The 12,102-nt window shown below is 34.0% G+C and overlaps 1 protein-coding gene across 1 annotated transcript in view; it reads left to right on the forward strand.

The window, feature by feature from the left end:
• Window positions 1-12,102, forward strand: part of CNTLN (centlein) — a 320,561-nt gene that overhangs the window by 258,922 nt on the left and 49,537 nt on the right. Inside the window, exon 19 of the mRNA XM_036261826.1 lies at window positions 11,053-11,244. Coding sequence (XP_036117719.1) covers window positions 11,053-11,244 — 192 coding nt within the window. The remainder of the gene's footprint in view (window positions 1-11,052; window positions 11,245-12,102) is intronic.

Below are 12,102 nucleotides of genomic sequence, written 5' to 3' on the forward strand. Positions count from 1 at the left end.
CTCCAGACTACTTCCTTTCTAAAGATCTAAATGAATCACAAAGCACCACTGACTGAGCTGCAGATAATTTACTGAGTGACTACTCTGTTAACTCAAGCCTTACTACTTGAAAAAATATGATAAACAGAAGATAATTCAAAATAGAAAATGAAGTGAAGGATAGTGGAAGTTATTGTGTGAAAATTTTTGTGTTATAAAAATGAAACATATGAGAAATATCTTCAATAATATAATCTAAGTCCAAGCTTTGTACATCTCTTATTTACCTTTTTAAAATAAATTTCTATTTTTATGCCATAAAAGGTAATTTTTTAAGTAATTTTCACAGACATTAGTTTTTAAAGACAAGAATCCTATTTTAAGTGGCATCAGTAACTTTTATTTTATCAGATTCAAACACTGCAAATACTGTATTTTTAAATGTCATTTTTTTTTTTCTCTTGAAACTTAGGAAACTAACATAGGGAATAGAGACAAGTATTATTGAGTTGTTTCTCTTGAGAGTTTTAGTAGGGTATATTTATAAACTTAATCAAAATCGTATGAAGATTTAGTAATGCTGCTGTTAAATTTGTAATGAGTTGTAGGATTTTTAAAATTCCCCAACTGGTTTTCATCCAAGTAATTTGTTTGCAGATCTTAGATGTATTACATCTGAGGAAAGACATACAGTTAACTATTGACCCTGTCAGTACAATATTTCAATTTTCTAAGTATTAACATGCTATTTATATTTAGTACATACTTATAAATGTGTATCATTTTACTAGTTTGAATATATAAAGTTGGAGCTAGAAATGACAAATCTTTAGCCTTTGGGTTTATTACCCAAAAAGTTGGCAATATCTTATATTAGCATGCTAATGCATTATTCTTATTAATTGATTCTGGCATAACTTAAATTTAATGTTCATATACATGCTTTTAGAGGCATATTTGTTGAAAATATTTTATCTTATAAATTATGAATTGCAGGAATATAACATGGTCTAACAAATTTTTAGAAGTCAAAAATTATTTTAAAGATTATCAACATTTTTTGAAGTTTATTTAAGAATTAAGTATTATGCTCTGGCCAGTTTTGCTCAGTGATTAGAGCATCATCCTGCGGTCCAGAGAGACCCGGGTTCGGTTCCCACTAAGGGCATGTACCTCGGTTGCAGTTTGTCTCCAGCCCTGGTTGGGTTGTGTGGGTGGCAGCCACTCAATGTGATGTGCCCCTTTCATGTTGATGTTTCTCTCTCTCTCTCTCTTCCTTTCTCTTTCTCCTACTCTATCTGAACAGAAAATGGAAAAATGTCCTCAGGTAAGGATAAAAAAAAAAAAAAGACTTAAGTATTATGACCAATTTTTAATTGTCTAGACTCTCACTTCCATTTAGTAACGATACTTTATGTGAGAATTGGTTTCCTCAGGCCCATCCACAAAGACCTTTTTGTGAAGCAAAATACAGTACAATAGGAAGTAATATCACCCCAGTAGGATGGAAAAACAATCAAATAAAAGTATTGAACTCTGTTTCTTAGGAAAACCAAGTTTAATTAGAGAAGGTTGAGACAGTCTTCATGAGACTTCCGCAGATATTCCTTAGTTTGATAGCCTTTGTTCTGATAATGCAATCATTCTCTATAACTTCACTTGGAATTTTATGGCTGTTTTTCACTTACATACAGCAGTGTTAACATTACCCTGAAACACCAACTTATATATTTTTTTGATGATTTGGCATGTTTATTTGTGTTTTCTTTTTATATTGTTTGAGTAGTTTAATTGGGGTGGAATCTTTTCCTTCTGTTCCCACAATACTTAAGTTACTGAAAAAAATATTGACAAAGGGGTGGGGGAGAATAGAATTAAAGAGGATATATATATATATAGTGTATATATATATATATATACACTATACATATGAGTCATAGATATGTCTATTTGATTTGCTGAATTTATATAAAGCAGGGGAAGGAGAGTGAAAGAGAGGGTGTTAGAAAGACATTGTTCATCATTCATCCTTTGGGACATCAGATGGCACTGCCATGCTCTCATTCCTATTGAGGAAGGAATTCAGAAAGGGAATGCATTGCAACTTGATGGTCCTTAGTAAGAATACCATGTGTAGACCAAACGTGTAAGGGGGCTGAAACTTAACTGATACTATTACCATATGAACATTGAGAAATTCTTATGATAGTAATGATGATGAATTATTCTGAATATACTTTTGGTTCCAAGTATCTGTATCTGTATTTATATTTGTAAGTTTCAAAGAGAGCTTTTATTTTCATAATTAGAATAGAGAATTTAAAATAACAACAAACCCACAGTTGAGCTCTTCTTGCTATGAATATATCAGATGCTTCTTCATGATTACTTGAAAGTGAGTTATATTAGTTAATTTTCCAAACTGCACATATAATGTTACTGATTCATTTTCCATAGTTGTGGAGATAGAAGTTTCAGTGATGTGGTTTAATTTCTGTTTGGTTAATATTCATTGGTTTAGTTATTCAAATTATTTTGAAACACACTATACTGCTAGTATTACAGATTAATATTTACTATAAATGCCTATAATGTCAAAACTATTTAAACAAATTAAAATATATGTGTTAAATGTTTTCAGTATCTGGGGCTGCTTTAAGAATTTAAAGGATTAGTAAACTTTTATAAACAATTTGACCCTTGAAATAATACTAATTTTCACTTTGAGAAATTACATTCAAACATATTTACATAATAATTATTGAGAAGGGCATTACCCAGAACTTACACGATAAAGTGTAAGGGCATTGAATTAATTTTAATTCTTGTAAATGTTACTAAGAGTAGCATCTCTCTCTTATCCATATGCAGATATCTATATTTCTTTAATAGAATCCAATTTGAACACATTAAGACAGATTGGCATTTTCAGTACCATAAAAAACTGCTTTGTTAATTGCTAACCATATTTAGTATGACCTTATAACAAAGTAGCACCTTAAGTGTCATGCTTTGTCTTTAATGTGCACACTGGAGCTGGGTTCATCTGTACTAGACAACTGCACTTCACGAATAGAGTTTTTTTCTTGATAAGCAATTAGCAGTAATTAGGAAGATTCACCTCAATAAGATGTCAACATGAGATTGTTTAAAAAGTTGAATGTCAGTGACTTAAAAAGAAAGTTCTTCTGACACATAGGTATGGCATGTGAAACATGAAATGTTAATTTAACTTTTCTGCTTATTATTCATGCACAATATTATTTTGTCATTCAGACACTGCACTGACAGAGTGTAAAGGGTGTTAAAATAGTGCTGCTAGAATAAAAAGAGGATTAATCTACCATTGGCCAATTAGCCAAAGGGTACTTAATGGTCTCTGAAGGCTACTGAAGTCTAACTACTAGCAAAAGCATTGGTAAAAAGTCCTCTATATTACCTTCATTTGCTTGACATTTTGTGAAACATCCTGTAGGCTTTTAATAACTGCATTTGTCAGAAAATGGTTTATAAATGAGTGATGTAGTAACTCGGTATATTTTTCATAAGAAATTTTGTTACATAAATAATTTCATCTCTGCCTAAGATCTTTGTTCTTTTTCACGTTTGGTTGGTGGTTTTAAATTTTTAATTCATTTTCTGGAAGATCTTAAGTATCATAACAAAGGAAAACTCATGTTTTAAATTTAAAACACTTGTTACTAATTTGAAAGTTATTAATCTGAACCATTTATTTTTGCATTATAAGTGCTTGTATGGAAAATATTCTGTTAGTGACCTAGAAACCCATGTAATTTTTTTGTAACTCATATAATGTTTTAATTAAGTGACTATGCTTTTAGTCTTATACATGTACAATGTACAGAATTTTATTTCTTTTAGTTTTATTCCTTTTAAGAGAATAATATTCCCAATGAAAGAATACTGATTCTATTCATAGAGGGAAAAAGATCATTAAGGCCATGGTTACTTTCTAGGAGGTTCTTGCCTATAGGATTTATATAGATATTGTTGGACCAGAATTTTCTCTTCAATCTCTTTTGCTTTAATTCTGATAACAAAATTATGATGTTATAAGTTTTAAAAATCATCATAATAATATTTTGAAATTGCTGCCTTTACTCAAGTATGAACGAGAATAATCTGAGTATGAGATATAAATGAATTTATTTATGTATTTACCATGAAATAATTTCATTCAATATTCTCAGTCATATGCAGAATTTAAGATTAAAAATTTTGGTGAAATAATTGGAAACAGACTATTCCCACTTAATGATTGCTTTTTCCTACTTTGACTGTCAAGGCCTTTGGGTTTCAAAAGGAGAAAGAAAAATAACAGGCTCCACTATTCTTATAGATGGGAACTGACCCTCACTTTTTACTCTGGTTACTGATTGACCTTTTCCAACATTCGACATCTAACCTTTGTCCCGCGTGGACTGGAAAGAATCCTTCTGCCACCAACTATTTCCTCCATAGACTTCCCAGAAAGCCAGCTCCTGTGACCCTGACATTCAACCTCACATTTAGGTGGATTTTTAGAATTTCCATGTGTCTGATTCCACTATCCCAAGTAAAAATGTTCTCCATATTTTTAAGTTTACTTTAAATTTCTAATCCAGTGACGAAAAACATATGGGGAGAACTGAACAGTGACTTTCAGTACTGTAGTGTGGTTACTTTTCAGAAAAATGTTAGATCAGAATCTGCCTCTCTTAGAAGTGAAGAGCTATACCACATCCTCTTCCTTTCCTTTGGAGCACTGCCTCTAAATACTCAAAAGCATCCTCATTACATGTGCCACAACTAGCGGCATGAACGTATAATAGGCAGATGTTGAATATTTTCTTCTTGGGAGTCATCAAGATCTGAGAGTATCTAAAAATATATTATGTGTGGGGTGATTAGGAAAATTATTATTTTAGATTTAATTTTTTTCTAAGCCCTTTACTTTTTTTCACAAAAGCTTTTTACTTCTTTTCACTTGCACAAGAATAAAATATTTTTCATGGGCCTTGTTTTATTTTTTTCTGGTAATTCATTCTTGAACATTAAAACGTTTACTGAGGCCGGAGAAGAGATCCTTGATCTCCTGAAGAATGCCATCACTTTACTGGTGATACTTTCTCTAGAAAATCGGAAATCAAGGTGGTTATAGTTATAGTTGTGGTCTTTAATGTTTTATCTATTATTTTACAAAAGAACTCAAGAGGGATACATGGAAGGAAACTGTCTACAACCAGCACTTACCAGGCAGGGTTTAAAGGCAGCAGCAATTCCCTCAGTCCCGTTTTATTTCTTCAGAGCATTTAACATAGTTTATTGTTATATATTTCTAGGTTATAGACTGGTAGCTACCTAAAGGCAAGAATAACTTTAATGTTTATCATGGAAAACATAGAATTTGTACAGTTTCTACTATGTAATATGTATAAAAGGAATGAATGACAGATATTGAGTCAGTTTCTTAATCTGGATATTCTTTATCAAAATCTTCCAGAAAATGTTAAGTTGGGGCCCAGAAGGAAAAAAAGAAAGAAAGAAAGAAATGTGTGAATGAACTCCCATGTAAGAGAATAAGGGAGAGATGTCAAAGGAGGCTTATCTGCCCTGTTCTTGGGATTCCATAGTTACTGTTGAAAGCAGCAAAAGGAAGCTTCTAGCTAGAGGGTTTTTGCTTGTCAATTAAATTACAAAGTACAGATCTGGGAAAAGCAATTTATATTTCTAGCATAGCAAATACAACAATTCTTAAAAAACAATTGAAGAAATAAAATTAACACAAAATTATGGATAAGGAAAAGAAAATTAAACCAGAGTGAGGATGTTATATAAGCTATACACTGTAGGGTTCAGAATACTTGTTCAAGGTGGGGCAGAGTTAAAATAAGGGAACAGGGGTTCAGAAAAGGGGTTGGTTTTAAAAAAAATGGGATTCATTAATCTTTCATACTACATAACAAATTACCACACATTTGTCAACTTAGAAATAACATACACACTCATTACATCACAGTTCCTGAGGGTCAGGAATCTAGCACAGCGTAGTAGGATCCTTGCTCAGGGAGCCTCACAAGGATGCACTCAGTGTGTTAGCCAGGCTGCCTTCCTTTCTGGAGGTCAGGCTTTTCTTCCAAGCTTATATGTTTGTTGGAAAAATTCAGTTCCTGTGGTTGTAAGACTGATGTCCCTCTCCCCCTTTTTTTTATTCTTACCTTCTGGTGCACAGGGTGATGATCCAACTAACTGAGGCACCTGTCAAGGGGGTCCCTGTTCCTTGATTGCTGCTGGTTAAGGACCATTCTTAGCTTTTGAGGCCTTCCTTAGATCCTTGACCTATAGCCTTTACAGAGCTCTCTCATAAAATGGCAAGTTGCTTCTTCAGTATCAACAGGAGAATCTCTCTGACTTCAGGGAGGCTCTGATTAAGAGCCTCCTGATTAAGTACCAGCCCGGATAATCTTTCTGTTGATTAGTTCAAAGTTATATTAGGGGCCATAATTTACATCTACAGAATTCTTTTTTGCTTGTAACATAATTCAAATAATGTAATCATTGGAGTGATAGCCTGTCATATTCATAGGTCCCACCCATATACAAGGGAGGGCATTGTAAAAGGGCATATGTCATTGCCATCATCAGAATTCTGCCTACCACTGTGACCATTACTGAAGAATGGATTCTTCAACATATTCTTGTTTCTTACAGTTTTTTACAGGGTTCTTTCCTTTTCAGAGACTTATGCTTCTTCAGTGTTTTGTTTAAATAAGTAAGAATTAGTGTCTAGTTTTATTTTTTTAATGTGTTTTTATTGACTTTTTTAAGAGAGAGAGGAAGGGAGAGAGAGATAGAAACATTGATGTGAGAGAGAAACATGGATTGACTGCCTCCTGCATGTCCTCTTCTGGGGATTGAGCCTGCAACCTGGGCATGTGCCCTGAGTGGGAATCAAACCAGGACCTCTCAGTTCATGGGACGATGCTCAATCCACTGAGCCACACCAGCTGGGCACTAGTGTCTAGTTTTCAACTCTTTCTTTTTTTAATAATTTTTTTTTTATTCTCACTCGAGGATATTTTTTGCATTTATCTTTAGATAGAGCAGGAGGGAGAGAGGGATGAAGAGAGAGAGAGAAACATCAATGCAAGAGAGACATATCGAGTGGTTGCCACCCACATGACCCCAACCGGGGCTGGGGACAAACCACAACAGAGATAGATGCCCTTAGCGGGAACCAAATCCGGGACTCTGGTCAACAGGCTGACACTCCAACCGCTGAGCTAAACCAGCCAGGACTAGTTTTCAACTCTTATGGTTGTAAATTCTATTTTATAACCTTTGGTTAAAATAATTGACTACACTCCCTGGCCGGTTTGGCTCAGCGGTTAGAGCGCCGGCCTGCGGTCCTGAGAGACCCGGGTTCGGTTCCCGCTAGGGGCATGTACCTCGGTTGCAGTTTGTCCCCGGCCCTGGTCGGTCGTGCGGGTGGCAGCCACTCGATGTGTCCCTTTCACATCGATGTTTCTCTCTCTCTCTCTGTTCCTCTCTCTCTCCCTCCCACTCTACCTGAACAAGAAATGGAAAGGTGTCCTCGGGTGAGGATTAAAAAAAATAATAATAATAATAATTGACTACATATAAATCAATACAGATCTCTACTTATTCTCATTGAAGTCAACTTTTAAAATGAAATAGACTTTTAAAAGATTGTGGAGGGGTTGCACTGCTGAGATACAAAGAGAGTAACACATCTGCCTTCCATAAGCATGTAGCCCAGTAGTGATCAAGCAAATAACTCTCACTTAAGACCAAGTAAGATTTCTGCCACGAGAGAAATTATAGGAATATCATACACATATAAGAAAGCTTTTTATTAATCCAGGTCCTCAGCCTTTAATACACTTCTCAGACTACACAGTTGCATTTACCACAGATAATAATGCTAACAATAATGCCGTACATTTAAAATTTACCAAGTGCTATTATAGATTTCAAAGAAAATTCTGCCCTCAAAATTACCCTTGCTAGGCAAGCTGCATTGCCTCTGTTTTAAGTGAGGAAAGGAAGTGAAATGCCAGCTAGCTCAGAGTTGCTCAGCAGGTAAGCAGTAGACCCCAAACTAGAACCCAGAAATGATTCTTATGTTTTCTTATCATTTATGGTTTTAATATAATATGAGAAATGTTTACTTTTAAATCCTTGATTATGGATGGAAATATAATAATATAGAAATAACAATGCTCCTGATTAAAAAAAATGACTATTTTACAAGTAATATCAATTTATTGGTAGATTTTTATAGCAAATCTCTATCTAACAAGATCACCACAGTAGTAGTCTCCCATGCCAAACCAAGTGTAAACAAAGAAAGTTATTTATACTTCTTGTCTTATCTATAATATTTCTCAAATAAAAAATAGAATGCTTTAACTGAGAGAAATCAGTGATAGAACCATAATTACTTGTCCAAAATTCTAAGGGATAATAAAAGGATTCCAAATTGATGGCCTGTTTTCTCTATTTTGACAAGTGCTCTTGTAGCATTTTGAGGCATAAATAACTAATATTAGAAATATATTTTAAATACTGTAGGTTTTAAATATTGTTTAATCAAAATGTGACTTACATTTTAAATATTGCAAGTCATTTGGTTTATTGTCTCCAAGTTTCAGTATTTCTTAATTTTAATAAATGTTTATATTGTTAAATTGAAGTTAAAATCTACATATACATATTTATTGGCTTGGTTTTTCCTCAAAGAAGGGTATATTTATAGTGTCTGGATCTGCCACCATGGAAAGAATAGATAGGATTCAAATGGCATACACGTTTAACAGATGAGAGCAGCCACTGGGGCTGTTCATAGGAAGAAAGGAGCCTCATCAAAGTTTAGTTTTCTGAGTTGCCTGAGACCCACCTAGAATTGTAGCCATGAGTTATGTCTTACCAAATTAAAATCTCAGAAGTCTAGTTTCGATGCAGAACATTTACTTTCAGGATTGATAAATGCTCCAGTGCATGCTACTTAAGTAAAAGCTAATAATATTGCATTGCTAATAAAAGTGTATTTGAATTTATATAGTGATAAGCTAATAGATTATAAATACCATCTGAAATTAATATGTCTTTTTAGCACCGTATGTGCTACAAATAGGGAGACTTGAATTTTTTAAACCATTCTTGTGGTTTCCTACTATACAGAAGGCATTGTTTATAGATACTATAGGGAAAACACAGGTGAACAAAGGCATGGTCCTCTTGCAAAGATTTACTGGGGTTCAAAGTTGAGGAACAGGCACAGTGGTATGGGAGCTAAGAGAATGGGGAAGCTACCTTGTTGAAGAAAAAGAGTAAAGAACAGAGGATTTTTCATAAAGGAGGAAATAATAAGGTGCTCTTTAAGCATGAGAGGGAATTCAGCAGAGGGAACACCACGTGTAGAGTCCTTGATGGAGAAATAACAGACACATTTGGGGAATGGCAGGCAAGTTTGACTTCGGGTGATATCTGACTGAAACACAAATTGAAGGTAAATCTTAGAGAGTGTAATATAACCACAAACATCCTAGCTTTATTCTGTATTGGTGAGGATCATTGTAGGGTTTTGAATCAAGGAATAATAGGTCAGCATTGTTTTAGGAAATAAGTTGCAGGGAGGTGTGTTACTACAGTACTATCAGTCGAGAGTCTCCTGCCACTAAAAAAGTGGCAGAAGGGAATGAATATGAGAATCATTATATAATTTGCAGAACCTGACAACTGATTGGACACAGAAAATCAATAAATGAGGGAGATAGATTCAAGCTTAGATGGTAATCAGTAAGATTTTCGGTTTTAGGAAAATTATGAGTTTGCTTTTAGATAGTAATTATTAGGTATCTTTGGGAAAATTTATGAGTGAATATTTCCTGAGATTCCATAGAACTACACTTTTAGATTGTAAATTAAAATATAGCTAAAGGAATTTTTTTCACCAAACACTTTTTATTTCACCAAAACATAGTGTAATATCAAATATATCAAGTTCTAGTTTTGAAAATCCATGATCTGAAATAATCATATTTAACAGTATGCACATACATACACAAGCATATGCATTTATAGATTTATAGGTGTAGTTTTTAGAAGTGTTGAAATATAGTGTTAATACTAAAATTATTATATCTTATATTACTGTACATGTTAGCTACATCTTTCACTGTTTCTAATTAGAATTTTTAACAAAGACAGATCCCCTCCCCCCCCAAGAGATTTCAGTACCATTTTGTCTAATTGTTCCTTATGGTAAACTACCATATTATAAGCTTCCTTGGAATAATAAAATAGTGCAGTTACCCTCATAAGAAGCTCTATATTGCTATGCCATTACAGCTTGGTGGCATTCTGCTGACTAGAGACTGGTGTGAGAAGGGCTAACATACCAGTATGTCATTTAGTAAAATGTTTATGTTATCAAAAATTCAGATGTAAGGAGTTTAGCGCAATCTACCTCAACATTACAAAGAGGACTTGTCAACTATCAATCAAGTTCATAAGAGTGAGCAAATTTGTTTATACGCTATTTATTTGATCTAAATCTCTAATAAGCCTCTTCTGCTAATTGGACTTAACATTTATGTTGCTAAATGAGAAGCATTTTGGCTGCTATATAGAATGGTTAGACCTACCCAGTGGAATAAACAACTAACATCTGTTATCTTGTCCTGCTCCAGCTTGGCTTTACCAGTTAAGTACAGCAGCCCTGAAGTCAAGGTTATCACATATGTGAATCTCTGGCTCACCGTTGTATATGCGAAGGCATAGAAATAGCACATCATGAGTAAAGACCAGCCAACCAAAAGCTATTGAGTACAGCTGGTTCATTTCTGTTTTAACCTTTACAAGCCCTACAACCTTAAAAAACTCACCAAGGTTATAATTTTTATAACAACTATTCTTATAATTAATTTTATTTTTTCCTTAGCAGTTTTCTGCCTGTTGAATTTTCTTGAATTTATCTAAGTGTTAGATCAAATGTAATTACTTTAATAATACATTTACATTTATTTTCTTAAAAAAAAAAAAAAAAAGAAGCTAAATTTGGATTTGGCTGAGCTTCGGAAAGAAAAAGAAGACTTATTAAGGAAATTGGAGTCCTCATCTGAAATGACAAGTTTTGCAGAAGAAGTTTCCCAGTTAGCTGTTCCACGGATACAAGTTACATCTCTTGGTCCTTCAAGGAGCATGGATTTGGAAATGAAGCAATTACAGTGTAAACTGAAGGTGACTATAATTTTTATTAAAGATGAAAACATATATTATAATTTACTGAATCCTTATAGACATGTTTATTAATTCTAATATAATTCTAGTAATAAAGGTAAATTATGGTATAAATAATCTAAAACTTATTAAAACTACGTTCAACCTCATCTTCCCAATTTAGCCAGGTAGATTCTTATCTAGTAATTTGTAATACTATTCTCGGAAAAAAAACAAAAAACACACCATTATATCCTAACTTAGGAGATGATGGAAACTGGACATTGTTATTCTATTCCATTACTTAACTCCTCTCTGCCCCCATTTCTTTCTCCACCAGCAGAATTCCTTTCAACCATGTATCAACATAAGTAGAATGCTTCACACTTGCTACTATTTTAATTTTGTTATGGGTTTCAGATGGGGGAGGTCGAGGGGAGGGAGAAAAGGTACAGAGCAAAGCTGGGTTGGTTTAATAGATTTCAGTAAGTTAAACCTGAGAGTAAGATTAAAAAGCAGTGTTTCTTTTGATTATAAAGAATTGAATCTAAGCCTGGCAAATGTGGCTCAGTGGTTGAACATCGAACCATGTACCAAGAGGTTGCCAGTTTGATTCCCAGTAAGGGCACATGCCCATGTTGTGGGCCCAATCCCCACCGGGGGTGGCATGCAGGAGGTGGCCACTTAAATGTTCTCTCTCATTGACGTTTCTATCTCCCTCTCCCTTCCCCTCTCTCTAAAATCAATAAAGGAAAAAGAAAAAAATATGTATATACATATATGATATGTAAAAATATGTATATATTTTTAATCCTCACCTGAGGATATTTTTCTGTTTATCTTCAGATAGAATGGGAAGGAGGGGAGGGGGAAGAGAGA

The sequence above is a fragment of the Molossus molossus genome, unplaced genomic scaffold, assembly GCF_014108415.1.
Source record: "Molossus molossus isolate mMolMol1 unplaced genomic scaffold, mMolMol1.p scaffold_m16_p_14, whole genome shotgun sequence".
Lineage (NCBI taxonomy): Eukaryota > Metazoa > Chordata > Mammalia > Chiroptera > Molossidae > Molossus > Molossus molossus.